At 51.7% G+C, this 18,948-nt stretch overlaps 1 protein-coding gene across 1 annotated transcript in view; it reads left to right on the top strand.

Annotated features, from left to right (window-relative positions):
- SH3RF3 (SH3 domain containing ring finger 3) overlaps window positions 1-18,948 on the top strand; it is a 115,897-nt gene that overhangs the window by 53,729 nt on the left and 43,220 nt on the right. Inside the window, exons 2-3 of the mRNA XM_072951200.1 lie at window positions 2,187-2,441; window positions 15,508-15,603. Of these exons, the coding sequence (XP_072807301.1) occupies window positions 2,187-2,441; window positions 15,508-15,603 (351 nt within the window). The remainder of the gene's footprint in view (window positions 1-2,186; window positions 2,442-15,507; window positions 15,604-18,948) is intronic.

Below are 18,948 nucleotides of genomic sequence, written 5' to 3'. Positions count from 1 at the left end.
GAATTGTCACGAGGCCCTCTTGCTTGCCTGCGTTGACTGGGATTTTGACACATGGCCAAGGCCCTTGTGAGCAAGGCTGGGAGGTGAAGTTGTTAGCTGCTGAGCTTGGCCGCAGTTGAAACTTGGAAGCTTCTCCCCTGCAGGAGGAGCTGGTGGACTCCGGGGATGACGGGCTGTCTCTGCCGCCGTCTCAGCCCTTGCTTTGCTTGACTGCGCTGGGCGTTCCCCCAAGGGGCTGCTCACCATCTGGGGAACTCCCTGGGATGTTTCTCCCCCATGAGGCAGGCCCAATGTCTCCAGCTCCAAGCCTTCGCTCAGCCTGGCTCCTGTTTGAGCGATCACTGGGATTTCCAGCCCTCTGGGCCCAGTATACAATAGGATTTGGGGCTACATGGACCCTGGACCTCCCATCCTGGGAACAGTCCTTCCAGCACAAGGCCCTTGGCCAGGCCCTAAGCCAGCGATTGGCGTGGCGGCCCACATGGTCATCCATTCGGTAGGTGTTTCGAGCATGTGGTCTGCCCAGGCCAGGGTCGGAAACGCAACATCCAGCAAAAGCAGGCCAGTGTCGTGCGGGGGGCAGGGAGTCTACAGGGAGCTCCACAGGTAGCATGTGCTACCTGGGGAGCACCGAGTAAGGAGAACCAGTGAGTCCTCTGTCCATGCTCTTCAGCCCAGCCTTCTAGGGGTCGGGCAGTGAGGCCTGGTCCCAGGGAAAGCACCCGGGAGCCTGGTGGGCAGCCCAGTGCACGCAGTGCATTTGTGAAGCTGGCCTACACGTTGACTGGGAGGTGATGGAGATGGGGCTGAGGTGCTGGCAGGGGGTCCCAGCGCTCCACGAGTAGGAAGTTGCACTGGCAAGACTGTGCAACATCTAAGTCATGCGCCGTGAGGTTGACACTGTCTTAATTATTACTAGTGCCCTGCAGGGTCTTGTGTTAATTATCCCACAGCATCCCTTTGTGTTTCCGTTTTGTCTCCCTTTTACTTCTTTTTCTGAGCGTCGTGAGCCTGCAGAGTGGGGCTCAGCGCAACATTTGACTCAGCAGTCCCTGCAAGGGGCGCACGCACAGTGAGCGCTCAGAGGACGGGCAGGGCCCTGCAGGCCTCCTGGGCTGGGCTGGGGACTGGGGTCAGGGGTCCTCTGACTGCTGCTGTATCATCCCAGGGGGGTCTTTCCCCGTAAGAGTGTTCACCTGCCCTGGGCCCTCGTCATGGACTAGTTAGTTAATCTCATAAAGGGCTTGAAGATGAAAGGGTGGAGGTGCTGAGAGCCACTGGCTCTGGGCGTTTCCTGGCAGTGAGATCTGGGTTCTCATGGCAGCTGCCCTCTCGGTGTCGTCCTTTCCCCCAGAATTGCGTCTTGGGTCGTAGAGGTTACTGCCCTCTCGGTTTTGCTCTGTGAGCAGCTGATGGTGGGGGTCTGGGGAGGCATTCGTGATCTGGGTGTACCCCGCTCTCCCGGCCCTGCTCCCCTTTCCCTCCCCTCGTCTCCTCCTTGTCCACCGAAGGGAGCAGACAAGCGTGGCTGCCTCCCAGATGTGGCTGGAGCCAGTGAGGTTGGTTGCTTGCTCCCAGCCCTGCACTTGGACCTTGGGGTCGGGCTCTGACCTCGGGGTTGGGGCCTGGCCACCCACTCGGTCCACCCCTGCCTGTGCTCAGAAGGCGTCTGTCCCCTCTCCAGGCTGGAACTCGTGGGAACTAGGGATGGCCTTTTCCCGGACCTCTGGGGGTGGGTTTACAGCGGTTGCCACTTCCCCACTGCCGTGCCTCAGGCCCCGTCTCAGAAATAACCTGAGCACACGGAATTAATGGGCACATCTCAGGCCCCTGCCATGTCAAGGGGTGGTTGAACAAGCACCTAGCTCTCTCTCCTGGGACCTCGATGTAACAGTGGCCATGCGGTTGGGGGACTGATGGACCAGAGGGTCCTGGGAGATGGGAGAGCGTGGGCCGTGGGCTGTGGTGGGAGGGGTGAGGGCAGGCGGCAGGGGTGGAGGAAGCAAGCGTGTGGTCTAGGGGAGTTACCGTGGTGGGCCCCTCTGCAGTGCCCTCCTCCAGTAGGGCTGTGGCCCTGTGTTCCTGTGACGGGCCCCCTCCTGGGCTCTCAGACACGGGCCCGCGGTCCGGGCACCAGGCAGGCCAGGTGGGCAGCCGCTGAGTAACCAGTCGTGTTCTGCTTTCAGAGCCTTCCCCAGCCGCCCTCCAGCAAAGTCCCGCACAGTCACGAGGGGAAGGAGCCCGGGGACCTCAGGTTCAGCAAGGGGGACGTCATTGTCCTGCGGCACCGGGTGGATGAGCACTGGTACCATGGCTTCCTGCCCACCAGCTACGTCCCAGGCCTGCGGCCCCTGCCCCAGGCCCCACCCCAGGGCAAAGCGCTCTATGATTTCGAGATGAAAGACAGAGACCAGGACAAGGACTGTCTGACCTTCAGCAAGGTAAGGTGGGCTCCAAAGCAGCCGCCCCCCCCCCACCGCCCAGCCGGGAGCCTGGGCCTCGCCGTCCCGGCAGATGTGACTCCCAGCCCTCCCTGAGCCTCCTCAGGGGAGAGCAGTGGTTTCTTCTTCCTGAGGGTCGGCTGGGTGGAAGGAGGGGGCACACAGCCAGCCAGACGCCTGCTGGTAACAGGGACAGGGCCCTCATTACCTGAGTCACAGTGTGTCCAGGGCTCATGGGCCCTGGAAGGGGGCTCTCTGGGGAAACCGCAGCAGCGACCCCCGTCAGGTCCTGGGGTGGGAGCTGGGCCCGGAAGCCAGCCTGTCATGGTCCCTCCTGGAGAGCACAGGGGTGGACACTTGTACTTGGGTCATTCAAAGTGGCCAGTGAGGCCACGGGACCTGGTTAGTGAGAAACCAGTAGCATTTACTGCGTGCTTGTCCTGGGGGTGCGTCAGGTGGAGGGGCCTGGTTTCTGGCCTCCCGGCCTCAGAGGCGTGAAGTGCAGAGGGGACAGAGGTGAACGTCCCTCCTCCCTGGCTTCCCCACCTCCTCCTGCTCCGCAGGCTTCTGCCTGGCAGCAGCCGTGAAGTTACCTTCATTAATTAGTTAATTGCCTCTAGGACCACCAGGGTCCCCAGGGAGAGGTGGGAGCCTGTCTGCCCACGGTCAAAGCTCTAAGAGGCTGTGTTGCCACCTGGGGCTCGCTGGGCCCCGCCCTCCCCCACCTCCCAGTCCTGTCTCCTCCCGCCTCTCCCGGGCTCCCATCTCACTGCCTCTCAGGCGGGTGGGCGCGCAGGTGTAAACAGAGCTGGACTGCAGCTCCATCTCCGACTTCAGAGCCCACGCAGCTCACCGTGCTTCTCCCCGTCTGCTCGGCGCAGAACCTGGCTGTGAGTCCCCAGCGCTCCGCTTTGAGCAAAACTGGCTGGTTCTGTGCAGGCCTCGTGCCGGCTGCCACTTGTGTCTTGTTCCCATTGTTCAGCCTGACGGTGAATGGTCTGCTTTCACTCAGGGATTCAGCTCTTTCCTCCTCCCTTCCATCAAGGTGTTCTGGTGATAATTCCCATTGTCATCTGGCCCTGCAGCTCCCTGGAGCAGCACCAGCCTCCCCCTCCCTCCCCCCCTCACTCCCCCCCCAGGAGGCCCTCATGCTCACTTCTCCGCCCAGCCCCCCGAGAGACCCCTGGGCCCTGGCACTCTGCTATCACTTGGGACCAAGAGCAGAAACTCCCACTGCCCCTTGGGGTCTGGTCAGGCCCTTGTAAGGAGACAGACCTGTCATGGGTCCAGGCACAGACGCAGGGCGCTCCTCACAGCCTTCATGGCAGGAGACCTCACCAAGCAGGCAGCTGGCCACAGAGCTGGGGCCTCCAGTGTCTCCTGGCAAAGCCTCCCTCCCTTCACCTCCATCACCTGCTCCACGTACGAGCCTCTGCTTGGGACTCTCATCACTGGGGTGAAGAACAGAGCCCACTGGACGAGAGGACAGAGGGGCATGTGTCCACTTGTCAACCAAACGTGCCGGCCTGACCCTGCCCTGGCGCCTGATGCCTGGCGGGAGAGATGGGGACACCAGTCCAGGGTCATGTGTCTGGAGGACAGTTCCCGAGCATGAAGGGCTTGCGGGTCTCCCAGGGGGCAGACAGGGGTCTCGTAAGCACTGCACAGTCACATGGTGTTTAATGTCTGGTATTTCCAAAGAAGTCTTAAGGCCGCCTTCGTGGGAAAAGCGGGAACTCGTCCTGTGGTGGCGCCACTTGAGCTTTGCATCCCGCGGGGTCTGGGTCCTGGCGCCCGGCTGTGATGGGGGCGACCCCGTGGGCTGGGGTGTGGCCAGGAGGGGCAGACTTGGCGGCTCCTCCATGGGCACCCAGTGCGGGTGAGGGTGCGGGGCGGGGCGCGGACCTCAGGCCACTCTTCCAGGGCTTTCTTTCCTTCAATCCGTGTATGAACGTGGGAAGTTGGAGACCCCCGGGTGAGACTTCGGTGGGGACAGTGCTGGGACTCCCCCACGTGTTCCCTGCCGTGCTCACCCAAGCTTTATACCAGCACCCCGTGGGCCCCCTGCTCAGATGAGGGCACAGCTCCCGCACCCAGGCACCTGCTCTTTCTCATCTCTCACCCCCAGGTGCCTCCAGACAGCCTCCAAGGGGCATGAGCGAGGCCTCCTGGCTCTCCTGGCGGGTTTGCTGCCCGCGGGGCCGCTGAGGTTTCCCTCCGCTTGCTGGAACGCTGCTCTGACAGCCTGTCACCTGAAGTGGCCACGTGGTTCAGGCAGCTCGGTTTTGCTTCCAGGGAATGTTTTGTTGTTCGGATATGTCCATTCTGGCCTCAGCAAGGAAAGAGGGGGCGTCTCAAGTCCGTGGAGGATGCCTTTACCTTTAAGGAGCCTTGCTGTGATGGAATCGATTCGGTTTAAGACGGCACGAGGCATGAGCACCAAGGCAAGGCTCGCCCTTAGTGGCAGCTTCCGAACAGTCCTATTAAACTGCATTGATTGAAGCCACTCGAAAACCAGTCTTCGTTTCGTTTAGGAGGGGAAAGAATAGTTGCTTCTTGTAAAGCAGCTATAAAAAGCGAGTTTCATAATTTCTTAGCAGCCTCACTTCAAAAAAGCTGAGCACGTGCGAACAAAAAGACAAAAGGAAGCAGCGCAGCGTCCCCTCTGTCAGCAGTTCTTTCGAGCTCTCTGTAGGCCTCTGGGGCACTGCCCTCCACGTGGCAGGGAGAGGCTCCGGCATCAGGGGCCCTGGGTGCAGGGCCTTCATGGTTAGGGGTCCCCGTGTGAGCTCAGCCCTGTGGCGTCAGGAGCCCATGTGTGACTCATCTCAGAGGTACCGGCACCCGAGCCGCAGTGGGACCCAGGCCCACCATCGCAGCCCCTGCTCATCCTCATCTCATGCCCCCCCTCCCCACTCAGCCCTGCAGGGCCCGAGGTGAGCTCCGAGTCAGCAGAGAGCACTGTTAAAACACCTCTGGTTGTCCTGACTTCAGCAGGCTCCCCTCCTGCTGGCCTCGCCACGAGACCCTGCCCTGTGGTGTCTTACGCAGCTGAATGTTTAATCATCCTTCCCAAATGTGGGATTCTTCTTTGTGAATTCACCCAGCGTTGATCCCAAACTGTGTTCTGATAGGGGGACAGATGTAGTGGAGACGGAGCACATGGATTCAGAGACTGGGCTCTAGGGTGAGATAAGGATTCCAATTGTGACACCTTTACTTTTGTACGGTGACTTTGGGACATGTATTTCACCTTTGAGTCCTTTTTTTTTTTTTGACTGTAAAATGGGGGTGACAGTAGGACTCAATGGGCAAAGGCACTTAGGGAACCGACCTCAAAACAGGCACTCAGCCGGCTCTCGCTTCCGCCCTCGCTGGCTCCCTGTTCTGTCAGGTGCACCTCGCTTCTTGTGTTGGCCCAGGGTGCTCCCGGGAGGGTGGGCCTCCACAGACACTCGCTGCGTGGAGCCGAGACTGCGGGCGGTCCCCTGTCCCCAATCACCCTGGGCCACACCTCGGAGGGGCTGCCGGGGGGTGTGGAGCCTCCTCAGCTCCTACGTCAAGGCTGCTGTGCCCATCGCTGGGCATCCAAGGCCCACCGTGTGCCCTCCGTCCTGAGGGGCAGTCAGGATGCTCTCAGGGTGGGAAGACTCAGATCTTGCACCAGGGACCAAACAGGTGAGCCTGGGGGAGTGGGCGGCTCCGACTCACCTCTCCTTCCCCAGTGCTGTGTTCTGCTCGGGCTTCGTGGCTCCCGGACTGCCTTACAGCTGGGCAGCAGCTGCAGGCTCCGAGGGCGCAGCTTCCCCGAGGGGACCAGCTTTCTGAAACACGGCAGCAAGTCAGAGGCCTGACGGGAATCCGGTGTTGCTTTCTTGGTTCTGGTCAGTGGCGGGAGAAGTCGTGACTGTTTCCAGGGCACGTGGGATCTTATGCCGTAGCTCTGAGGTGCCGCCTGGCACTCAGTGGTCCTCGCTGAGGTGGCATCAGAGCAGTGGGGAAGGAGGGAGGTCAGTCACCTGCCTGTGTGCGGGGACTGGTGGCCCCCTGCACAGCCCAGCCTCCCCCACATCCTCCAGCCCCGGCCGTGGACCCAGAACTGCTTTGCTGATATCTGAGCCGGATCAGGCACCTGCCACCAGGTGCCCCCAAATGCAGCTGGGACAGCCTGGATTTTCAGGTGAGGGGCAGGCGGCCTGTGCAGGCCCCACCTGCTGATGTCCTGGCCTCGCAGCAGAACTTAAACACGACTGCCCCATGCTAGGCTGTGCCAGACTCATGGGGTTGGATGAGGCCCCTGTGTTGTGAGTGGGCACCGAGCTCTCCCTGGGGAGGGACGTTTGCCTCCTCTGCCGGCCCCTGGGGGGTGTCAAGGGGATGCCCCCGAACTGGGTGAGGAGCAGGTTGGCTGCGTGTGGCCCTTGGGAGACCAGCTCCCCTGCTTAAGTGATGGGGCTCTTTAGGGGCAGCTCTCCCTTTTATGGAGCTGTGTCTGCTGCTCAAGACCTGGGGACCCAGAGTGGAGGACCCCAAACCTCCCTGCCTGCAGGTTCCACGCCCCACTTCTCCAGTTTTCTGTGCTCGATTTCAGACTCTTCACTTCATGTTGGCTTCCTCAGGATGTGATGTCCCTTTTAGAGGTGTGTCAGGACCACAGGCAGGACTCAGGGCACGCCATGGCTTGTCCACACTGGAAAGATTGTTACTTTTAAAAAGGAGCTTTTTATCTAAGTACAGCACAATATACCGACCAGTCCACTGGTCAGAATGATGCAGCTTGGTGGTTGGAAAGAAAATGTCCTCAAATCACTACCCAGCGGAGGAGTGGTGAGTGCTGGGACCCCCGGCCCTCCACCTTCCCTCTGGGTCTTCCGGCACCGTGGAGAGCGAGTCTGTTCTTGAACGTCAGGTGGACAGAATATGCAGGATGAGCTTCCATGTCCAGCTTTGTTTTCTCCGCACGTTGTGTGTGTGTGAGCTGCACCTATGTTGTGTGAGTGCTGCGGTCTGTTCATGTCCATCGCTCTGTGGTACTTTCAGCCTTTTTTAAAATTGACTTAATTTGTAGAGGAGTTTCAGGTTCATGCCTGAATTGAGCAGAAGGTACAAAGATTTTCCATACACCCTGCCCCGGCGTGCACAGCCTGCCCCGCTGTCAGCATTCCCAGCAGATGGAGCATTTGTTGCCGCTGATAAACCCACGTTAACATGTAGTCACCACCCAAAGCACATAGTGTACATTACTGTTCAGTCTGGGTGTTGTCTATCCTACGGGTTTGGACGAATGTATAACGACATGTACGCACCATTCTAGAGTATCATACAGATGGTTTCATGCCCTAAAACTCCTCTGTGCTCCACCTAAGCCTGCCTCCCTCCCCACAGCTCCTAGCGATCGCTGATGCTTTCCCTGTGTCCCCACAGTTTTGCCTTTTTCAGAACGTCATTTTGTTGGGATCGTACAGTAAGTAGTCTTTTCAGATTGGCTTCTTTCACTTAGTCATATGCATTTAAGTTTCCTCCATGTGTTTTCATGACTTGATAGCTCATTTCCTTTTAGCACTGAATAATATTCCATTGTCTGGATGGACCACAGTTTATTTAGCCATTCACCTACCAAAGGACAACTTTGTTGCTTCCAAGTTTGGTTGCTGTGAACCCCCATGTGCAGGTTTTCATATGGACATGTTTTCAGCTCGTTCCAGTAAATACCAGGGAGTGTGACTGCTGGATTGCATGGCAAAAGTACATTTAGTTTTGTAAGAAACCTCCGAACTTTCTTCCAAGGTGGCTGTGCAATTCCCTTCACACCAGCAGTGACAAGAGTTCCTGTTGCTCCACATCCTCACCAGCGCCTGGTGTTGTCAGGGTTTGGGTCTTGTCCATTCTAATAAGGTGTGTAGTGGTGTCTCGTTGTTTTAGTTTGCACCTCCCTGGTGACATATGATGTGGAGTATTTGCCATCTGTGTGTCTCCTTTTGTGAGGTGTGTGTTAAGGGCTTTGGCCCATTTTAAAGTTCAACTGTTTATTTTCTTATTGTTGAATTTTAAAGAGTTGCTTGTATATTTTGGGTAACAGTCCTTCATCAGATATGTCCTTTGCAAATATTTCACCAGTCCATGGCTTGTCTTTTCATTCTCTTCACAGTGTCTTCCACAGAGCAGGAGTTTTTAATTTTAATGAAGTCCAGCTTATCAATCCCTTTTTTCATGGACCAGCCTTTGATGTTGTATTCAGAAGTCATCACCAAACCCAAGGGCATTTGGATTTCCTCCTGTCGTCTTCTGAGAGTTTTACAGTTCTGCGTTTTACACTTAGAGCTGTGGTCCATTGTAACTTTTGTGAAAGATGTAAGGTCTGTGTCTAGATTCTTTTTTTCCCCATGTGGTCGTCCGGTTGTTCTGGCCCCATTTGTTGAGGAGCCTCTTTGCTCATCGTAGTGCCTTCACCCCTTCATCAAAGACAAGTGGACCACATTTATGTGGGCCGCTTTCTGGGTTCTCCATTCTGTTCCATTGATCTATTTTTATATTCCGTCACAGTCCCACACTGTCTTCAGCACCGTAGCTTTACAGTAAGTCTCGAAGCCAGACAGCGTCAGTCTTTGTTCTTTTCTTTCAGGGTTGAGTTGGCTGTCCTGACCTTTCGCCTCTCCAGATACAGTTCAGAGTCAGTTTGCCAGGATCCACAAAAAAGCCTGCTGAGACTTTGACTGGGATTGCACTGAATCTAGAAGTTGCGAAAAACTGACCTTGTGACAATATCGAGCCCTCCTACCCATGAACATTGAACATCTGTTTATTTAGTTCATATTCGATTTTGTTCATCTGAGTTTTGTAACTTTCCTCATAAAGGCCTTGTACTATTTTGTTAGATTTATACCTAAATCTAGGAATAATCTAGGTGTGTGTTTCATGTTTTCAGGTGCTAATGTGAATGGTATTGTACCTTTAATGTCAAATTCCACTTGTTCATTGCTAGTGTATAGAAAAGTATTTAATTTTTGTGTTAATCTATATCCTGAAACCTTGCTATAATTGCTTATTGGTTGTAGTTTTCTGTTGATTCTTTCAGATATGTCACATAGACAATCATGTCATCTGCAAACAAAGACAGTTTTATTTATTCTTCCCAATCTGTATACCTTTTGTTTCCTTTTCTTGCCTTATTGCATTAGCTAGGACTTTGACTATAATATTGAAAGGCTTTGGTTAAAAAGGACATCTTTGCCTTGTTTTTGGTCTTAGGAAAAGCTTCACATTTCTCACCAATAAGAATGATGTTAGCTGAAGGGTTTTGTAAATGTTCTTTTTCAAGTTGAGGAAGTTTCACTCTGTTTCGAATTTACTAATTACTATTTCTAATTTAAAAATCATGAATTGGTGTTTGATTTTTGTCAGATGCTTTTTCTGCATCTATTCATGTAAGGAGGTGATTTTTCTTCTTTAGCCCATTGATGTGATGGATTACATTCATTGATTTTTTTAAACATTTTTTTATTGAGTTATAGTCATTTTACAATGTTGTGTCAAATTCCAGTGTAGAGCAAATTTTTCAGTTATACATGAACATACATATATTCATTGTCACATCTTTTTTCGCTGTGAGCTATTCATTGATTTTTTAATGTTAAACCAGCTTTGCATACCTGGGATAAACCCTAGTTGGTCATGCTGTGTAATTCTTTTTATATTTTGTTGGATTCAACTTGCTAATATTTTGTTGAGGATTTTTGCGATTAGGTTTGTGAGAGACATTGCAGTCTTCTTTGCCTACAGTGTCTTTGTCTATTTTGTATTAGCATATTGCTGGCCTCAGAATGAGTTAGGAAGTAGTCCCTCTGCTTCTCTCTTTTGAAAGAAAGTGTTAGAGAGTTTGGTATAATTTCTTCCTTAAATGTTTGGTAGAGTGCACAAGTGAACCCATCTAGGTCAGGTGCTTTTTGCTTTGGAAGTTTATTAATTATTGATTCAATTTGTCTAACAGATAGAGGCCTAGTCAGATTGTCTATTTCTTCTTGTGTGAGTTTTGACAGATTGTGTTTTTAAAGGAACTGGTTCGTTTTATTTATCCAATTTTGGGGCATAGAATTGTTCGTAATATTTCTTTATTATCCTTTTAATGCCCATGGGATCTGTGGTAATGTCCCCTCTTTCATTACTGATATTAGTAATTTGTGCTGCCTGTCTTTTTTCTTGTTTATCTTGGTTAGAAGCTAATCAGTTTTATTGATCTTTTGATCTTAGTTTTGTTGATTTTTAAAAATTGATTCTATGTTTTCAACTTCATTGATTTCTGCTTTAATTTTTATTATGTCTTTTCTTCTACTTACTTTGGATTTAATTTGTTCTTCTCTTTTAATTTCCTAAGGTGGAAGCTTGGATTATTGATTTTAGGTTTTCTTCTTTTCTGATTTACATATTCAAAGTTATAAATCTACCCTTAAGCACTACTTGCACTGCAGCCCACAAAGTTTAACAAATTGTGTTTTTATTTTCATTTATTTTAAAGTATTTAAAATTTTCTCTTGATACTTCTTATTTGAACTGTATGTGATTAGAATTGTGTTAATTTCCAAGCCTTTTGAAATTTTCTAAGTATCTTTCTGATATTGATTCCTAGTTTAATTCCATTGTGGTCTGAGAGTAGACCTTGCATGGTTTCTGTCTTTTAGCTTTGTTAAGGTGTGTTTTATGGCCCAAAATGTGAGCTGTCTCAGTGAGTGTTCATGTGAGCTTGAACAGGATGAGTGTTCTGCTATTACTGGTAGTGCCGAGTTCAACTGTGTCTTTACTGATTTTCTGCCTGCTGGATGTGTCCATGCCTGACAGTGGGGCACTGACGTCTCCAATCTTTAATAGTAGATTCATCTGTTTCTCCTTGTAGTTCTATCAGTTTTTGCCTCACTTATTTTGACACTCTGTTGTTGGGTGCATACATGTTAAGACTTGTTATCTTCTTGGAGAATTGACACCTTCATCATTATGTAATGCTCTTCTTTATCCCTGAACTTTCCTTGTTTTGAAGTCTGCTTTGTCTGAAATTAATATAGCTACTCCTACTTTCTTCTGAGTAGTGTTAACATAGTGTATCTTGCTTTATACCTTTACTTTTATTTGTCTCTTTATATTTAAAGTGGGTTTTTTGTAGAAAACATACAATTGAGTTTGGTTTTTTGATCCACCTTTACAATCTCTGTCTTTCAATTTGTGCATTTAGACTGTTGCTATTCAAAGTGATTATTGATATTGTTGGATTAATATTTACCACTTTTGTTTCTGTTTTCTATTTTGTTCTTGATTTTTGTTCCTGTTTTTGTTTTCCACTTTTTTTTTGCCTTTTTCAGTTTTAATTGAGCAATTTGTATGATTGCGTTTTCTCTCCTGTCTTAGCATATCAGTTGTACTTTTAAAAAATTTTTTTATTGGTTGCTCTAGAGATTGCTATATATATCTATAACTAATTCAAGTCCACTTTCAAATAACATATACTGTTTCACAGGTAGTGTGGCTACCTTATAATAACAACATAATCCTAATTCCTTCCTCCTGTCCACTGTCATTGTTGTTCATTTAATTTACATATAAACATGTGTTAAGTGTATACATACACAAACTGTATATGTGAGATACATACATGATATGTACATCAGCATATGTAATCAGGTACATTGTTGCTATTATTATTTTGAACAAATTATTATCTTGCTAACTCAATTAAGAATAAGGAAAATAAGTTCTTATTTTACCTTCACTTTTTCCTTCTCCAGTATTCTTTCTTTATGTAGATTCAAGGTTCTGACCTGTATAAACTTTTCTTCTCTCTAAGGAACTTCTTTTAACATTTCTTGCAAAGCAAGTCTACTGGCAACAAATTCCCTCAATTTTTGTTTGTCTCAGAAATTCTTTATTCCTCCCTCACTATTGAAGGATAATTTTGCAGGGTGTAAAATTCTCAGTCATTATTCTGTCAAATATTTCTTAGGTTCCTTTTTTCCTTTCTTCTCCTGCCTATGTTCCCATTATGTGTATATAACACCTTCGGTAGTTATCCCACAGTTCTTGGATATCCTGTTCTTTTCTGGATTTTTGTTTATTTATTTTTCAGTCTTTGTTCTCTTTGCAGTTTTGGAGGTTTCTGTTAAGATATCCTTAGGCACAGAGATTCTTTCCTCGGCCGTGTTAAATCTGCCAGTAAGCCTATCAAAGGCACTCTGTTTCTGTTACAGAGCTTTTGATCTCTAGCATTTCTTTTTGGTTCTTTCTTGGACTTACCATCTCCCAGTTTACACTGCCCATCTGTTCTCGCATGCTGTCTACTTAATCCATTAGAGCCCTTAACATATTAATCATAGCTGGTTTAAATTCCCTGTGTGATAATTCCAGCACTCCTGCCATATCTGTGTCTGATTCTGATGCTTGCTCTGTCTCTGCAAACTGTCTGTTGCCTTTTAGGACATCTAGTCATTTGTTTTGGTGGTTGGACAGGAGGAAGCAGGTAGGAGGAGCTGCTATAAGTAGGCCTTCAGAGATGCAGCAGTGAGGGGTGGGCGGGGAGACGTGCTCTGCAGCCTGTGACCCTGTTGTTAGAGCTCGGTCTTCCAAGGAGCTGCACCTCCAGGCAGTGAGCTCCACCTGTGCATCTCCACACCCCCTCCTCCATGGCTGGGACAGGGTGGCAAGGGTGGGCTGCGGGGGGCATGGCATTGGTGGACTCACCACCATTTATCTAATTAACCCTCTGGCTGTGCGGTTTCTCTCTAGTTGAACAAACACTGTAATGAACACATCCAGAGCTAAATCTTCTTGCATGTCTTTGATCTTTTTAGGATAGAGTCTCTAGGAGTGTTTTTGTCAGCTCAGCGGGTGTGAAGGCTCTCGTGTTTGATAGGACTGCCAAACTGCCACCAGAAACTTACCTCCCCACCAGAAGTGGGGACCACGCTGTGAGCTGGCTTGTGTTCATCCCTGCTAATCTGATAGACACCGAAGAACAAGGAGAAAATGAATCTTCTTGTCTAAAATTGTATTTTTTTAATATTAGTCAGGAATCACATTTTGAGTGTATTTAACTGCTTTTCTTCTTTTTTGTGAGTTGCCTGATTTTTCCGCTTGGCCTGTTTCTCTTTTAAGGTCTTTCCTCTTTTTCCTTCTGTGTCTCTAAGTCCTTATATAGTGAGGATATTAGATCTTTGTCTCCAGTGTGTCCTGCAAGTATTTTTCTAGAGTGTTTGCCTTTCTGTTTTGTTCTTGCTGTTTTTAACTAGAGAATTTCATTTTTCTTTAACCAGATCTTTGTCATTTATTTCTTAAGACCGTCCTCAACTCAAGATTAAATATCCATTCATACTTTTTTTTGGACATTCAGCTTTTTTCCCCTAACATTTAAATCTTTAGTACTTACGGAATTAATTTTGAACTTAATACAGTGAATTAGAGAACTAAGTTTATTTTTTTAATGATTAGCCAATTTTGATCACATTTTATAACTGATTATTGCTGGTTGATGGGAAAACCAATGATTTTCATGTATTTATTTTAAAATTAGAAGCCTTTCTCAAATTCTTAGTTATTCTCGTTTTTAGTTGCTATTGTTTTTCTAGGCAGAAAATTGTATATTTTTTCCAATATTCATACTTCCTAGTTTCTTTCATTTATTTGACTCTAACTTCTAGACCAGTCTCAAATAATAGTGTGGATATTATAGTATTTTATCTTTTACCAAAATTAATCTGGTATTTTTCTTTTTACTTTACAGAATTAAATGTCTTTTTTGTTTTATTTCTCTCTTGCCTTCAATTATTTGTCCCTCTGCACTGTTGGCAAAGTCTCGGGGGTCACCCTTGAACTGAGTCTGAGTGGAGTTCACCACTGGCACAGGGCTCTCTTGGTTGGGAACTTGGTATGAGATAAGCAAGGTGCAGGGTTACGGGGCCGTCTCTGTCCATCCCTCCTCAAGCCTGCTGGCCACTCTGGCCCTTGAGGTCACCAGGAAGCCCTCCCGCCCTCCTGGCCGAGACTGACTACAAGGAAGCCCTAGCGGGTGTCGTCCTGCAGCCGAGTGCCAGCCGCCCGGTAATGTGTCATGTGCATGGTATCAATAGGGAAAAGAAATATTCTACTCATCAGCTGTGTGTTTAAGCTGGGACCTTGGGGGTGAGGATAGAGAGCAAGGGTGCTCTTGCCCTGCACTGCTCCCTGCTCTCCCAGGAGGGGTGGCAGGGCCGTGGGGACGCTCCCAGGACAGAGCCGCAGCCGGGCCTCTCCCTCCTGGCTCCGGGAGCCTCGTTCCACCTTGCCCAGAGCCACACCCTGAGCCACGCCCTGAGCCACGCAGCTTCTCTGACAGTGTTGGCAGGTCCGTCGGCCTGAAACGTCCCTCTGACCTTGAGAGAGGCCCATGTTCCCACATGACTTCTGCACACTAAGGTGGCGAAGGCCCCTGGGGAAGCAGGTGGTGCCCTCGGGTCTGGTCGGCCCTGAGTCCTGGCAGAGCCCTGGGCGGGTGTCCACTGCACCCTGTGTGCCCCACTTGGTCCCCCCTTCGCTGCTGCCCGCCAGCGCCTCCCTCCTTGTCCTCCCTCCATGCTCATGGTCTGTCCCTGGCCCTTGGCCCCGTGGCACCTGGCCGTGTGCCCCTCCCAGCCGCCTGGCGTCCTGACTCTGTCCTTGGTGCCGTCTGGCACGATGGGGACTGGAGAGCGTTGTTCGGAGCTCCGCGTTGCCATGACTCCAAATCAGTGGAGTTGGACTGAGTCATATTTTGTGCTTTGATGGAGCCAGAAACTTAGAAGCCTTGGTTGAATTTATATTTACTGAAAACAGCTTTATTCATAAATAAATATTAGGAACATGAATTTAAAATACTAACTGTATTGTAAACTGCCACACACTTCCACTGGAGGGTGTCTGCTGCGGGAGACGCGGGGCGAGGACGCGGGTGGACGGTTTTCACGTCCGATCTCGGGATCAGTCATTGCTTAGAATCTTTCCTTCAAGGCTACTAACAAACCTCTTGGTTCTGTTTTTGTACCTGTGTGTGTGTGTCTACTCGGCCCCGTTCCAGGATGAAGTCCTGACTGTGATCAGAAGAGTGGATGACAACTGGGCGGAGGGGATGCTGGGGGACAAGATTGGGATCTTCCCCCTGCTGTACGTGGAGGTGAGTCTGTGCTCCCAGACCCCCCTTCTTGCCCTCTGTTGTTTGTTTCGCCAGACTGGGGGTGCCCTGACCTTGGCGCCTGCTTCTAAGGAGAACAGTAATCTGAGATCGGGTGGCGGCGGCCTTTGGGTTTTATTCAAACCCTGTGGCTGTGAGGTTTGCCTCAGCCTCCTGGGAGTGGTCTGTGTGGGCCGGACTGTCCGTCATCTTAGCGCCTGAGCCACGAGGCAGGGCTCCTTGCAGACCTGGGCCTGGCCCCGTTTTTCCAAGACTCTCCCAGGTTCTGCTGCTCTTGCCCCCAGACCCCAGGGAAGAAGAGCTCATACTGGGAGGCTGCCTTTCCCTGTGACCCTGCAGACAGCTAAAGGGCGCGTAGAGGCCTCCAGGACTCCGGGTTTGGGGCAGCTCGTCCAGCTGCAGGTCCCTGATGGGGAGACAGTTTGGGCCAATTTAAGGGCTGATGATTTCCCGCCTCTTCTCTGTAACCAAGAAGCACCAGGTTTCCAGCGAGTCAGTTATGGGCAGTGACCAAGTGGGCAGCACTCAGACCTTTGACCTTTAAACCCTTGGTCGTAGTGGGCTGTGTGTGCGTCTGCTGTTGGTCAGCGCATGTCCGCGTGTGCACGTCCACAGACTGACCACACGCCCAACCCATGCACTTCTGTGTCCTCTGGGGATGCTCATTCAGCCTCTCAGCTGCCCCACTGTGAACACCAGGGGCCCCCCGCTTGATAGAAGGGCCCCCGCTGATGAGGGGCGGAGCCAGACATAGTCCCAGGGGACTGCCCCAGACTCAGCCCCCAGCTCAGGGCAGGGCTGCCCCGACGCAGGGACTGGGCAGGCTCTGCCCCTGCTCAGCCCCGTGGGCCGGTGGGTTCCATTACCTGCTGGTTGTGGCATCCAAGGCTCTTTGCAGTTTAGCCTCCTCTGTTTTTCCAGTTTCTGGCCCTTTCCTCCCCTTTCCCTAAATGTTCTGCACCAGTGGTTCTCACACTTCCTCAGGATAAACAGCTCAGGAGTTCTGAGACCTTCCTAGAACACTGAGTCCACACACTGCACACACACTCCTCTCTGGTTCCCCTGTGACGGATGCACACGTGCACACATATGCACACACACGCTGCGCTCTGGCCCCTGTGAGGAGCACACAGTGCACACACGTGCACGCACACACACTGCTCTCTGGCCCCTGTGAGGACCACGGTCCCCAGCACCTCCAGCCTCACATGTGCATTTGCTTCAACTCTGGGGGGTGATCTCCATCTTGCTGCTTTAGACACCAGAACTCAATGCACGAAACCAGATGTGGAGAGTCTGAGCTCCCTACGTCTTTGGCCAGTGGAATGTCTTCCCAGGCAGACTCTTACAGGGCCACCTGAAGACAGACAGGGGCGTCCCTAGAAACTGGCCACGATGCCCTGAACTGGAGTCAACTCAGATGCCCATCACGGTGGGACAGGTGCCGGAGCCGGGGCATCTACGTGAGGGTGCTGCCCAGCAGAGAGGGTGAAAATACTACTTTAAAAGCATGGATGCATCTCACAGACAAATGTTTGAAAGAAGCCAGGCAGAAGAGAGTACGTACGCTCTATGACTTTTCCTTCTAGAAGTTCAGGAGCAGCAGAACTCCCCCTGCTCCGGGTGGTGGAGTAGGGGCCCTGGGGAGACTGGGTGGAGGAGGCAGGGGAGGCTCCTGTCTTGACCTTGGGCATAGCTGTGTGGCTGTCAAGTGGCACAGGTAACAATCATGCACTTTTCCTTAAGATGCAGTTTAAGAAGCTAAGACACAATCTTGTAGAGAGCCCGAGGCAGGTAGCAGGGCCCCCCTGCAGATGGCCAAGCCTGCCCCACCAGCTTCCCTGTCTGGAGGGGCACAGGCACTGTTGGGGAGGCTGAGAGCTTGGGCTCTGGCTGGAAAGCCAGTCAGCAGGGCCTCTTGACACTCCCGGGCTCAGACACACTCAGAGGGCACTGGGGGTCTCTGTTCAGTGCTTCTCCAGGCTCGATTGCCTGAACCCTGGAGACAGTCTTTCAGATACTCTCCCTGGAGGGTGCAGGGGTGTCCTTGCAGGCCCCTCTGCTCTGAGCACTGCCTCCTCAACTGCACGGTTCCTCAGAGACCAGGCAGCTAGGCTGTCCCCCTAGGAGCAGGGGCTGAGCAGGACAAGCAGCCTCACTCCCCTGTCCTGCACCTTTGGGGCAGGGTTGCAGCTCACGGCCCCCGGCCCCCGGTCCCCACCATCGCCCTAGGGTCCCAGCCACAGCCCGAGGTGCTCTGAAATAGGTTCCTGGACCTCAGCAAACACTGAGGAAGGAGGCCCAACCGGTATTTTCCTGAGACTGATTTACTGTTTATGTATCAGTTGTCTTTTGACTCACCTGTACGTAACCTTGGGGGCATCCCCATGGGTTGCAAAGTTCAGACTGTCTTCCCTCTGGGAGGCAAGTAGGCATTTGAGACCAGAGCGGGGTCTTGGGTCTTTGCAGCTTTGGGACCTGAGCTGAGCCTGTGTCGGCAGACAGGACAGTTCGGTGTGGTGTTTATCCCCACAGGCGTTGCCCTGCCTAAACCGGGCTCCTCGCAGGACGCAATCACAAGGAGCCCTCCTCCGACCCTGAGGCTGTGGTCTTAAGAGCGGTCAGGGCAGGCAGGCGGGCACGCGGCAGGCGGCCGCTGGGTCCCATGGTGCAGAGGTCGTGGTGCTGGACCGGGGAGGACCCTTCAGGAGTGAGCGTTCACTCTGCCCTGGGGACGCAGCATCCTCTCCCATCCCAGGCGGGCTCTTCCCCCGTCCGCACCAGGGGGCTGAGTGGGACTCCAGGGCTGCTGCTTTGGGGAAGAATGAGATTATTTGAGCCCAATGGCATTGTCTATACAAAACCCTCCGCGTGGAGGCAGGTGGCGGGTGGTTTAGACTGTGTTTTGGTGCCGCCGAGCCGAGGCTCTCTGCCTGGTGCGTCCCGCTTCTGCTCTGCCGTGAGCCTGGCAGGTGGGCTCAGAACATGGGCAGGAGGCCGGCACTCGGGGGTCAGAGGGCCCTGGGAGGCGTGGGGGGGGGAGGGGGACCGCACCAGTTCTTCTTCAAGCAGCTCTGGTGAGGGAGCAGATGAACAAAGCCTTAAACTAGAGCAGAACAGCTGAGCCTGGTTGGAGGCAGCATTTCAAAGGAAATAATTCTGGATTTAGATCACAGATTCTGGGGCCTGGAGTGAATTTTTCAAAACCAGCCTGTGGAGGGAGGACAGGCGTTTGTAGTGGAAATGCTGACAGCCCTGCGCCTGGGCCGTCTGGGGGTGCGGCCGTCCAGCACCCGTGCCCCGCTGGGCCTGTGGGCACCGCGCATC

This window comes from Vicugna pacos, chromosome 28 (genome assembly GCF_048564905.1).
Source record: "Vicugna pacos chromosome 28, VicPac4, whole genome shotgun sequence".
NCBI classification, from domain to species: Eukaryota; Metazoa; Chordata; class Mammalia; order Artiodactyla; family Camelidae; genus Vicugna; species Vicugna pacos.
This window is presented reverse-complemented; position numbering and strand designations above follow the sequence as displayed.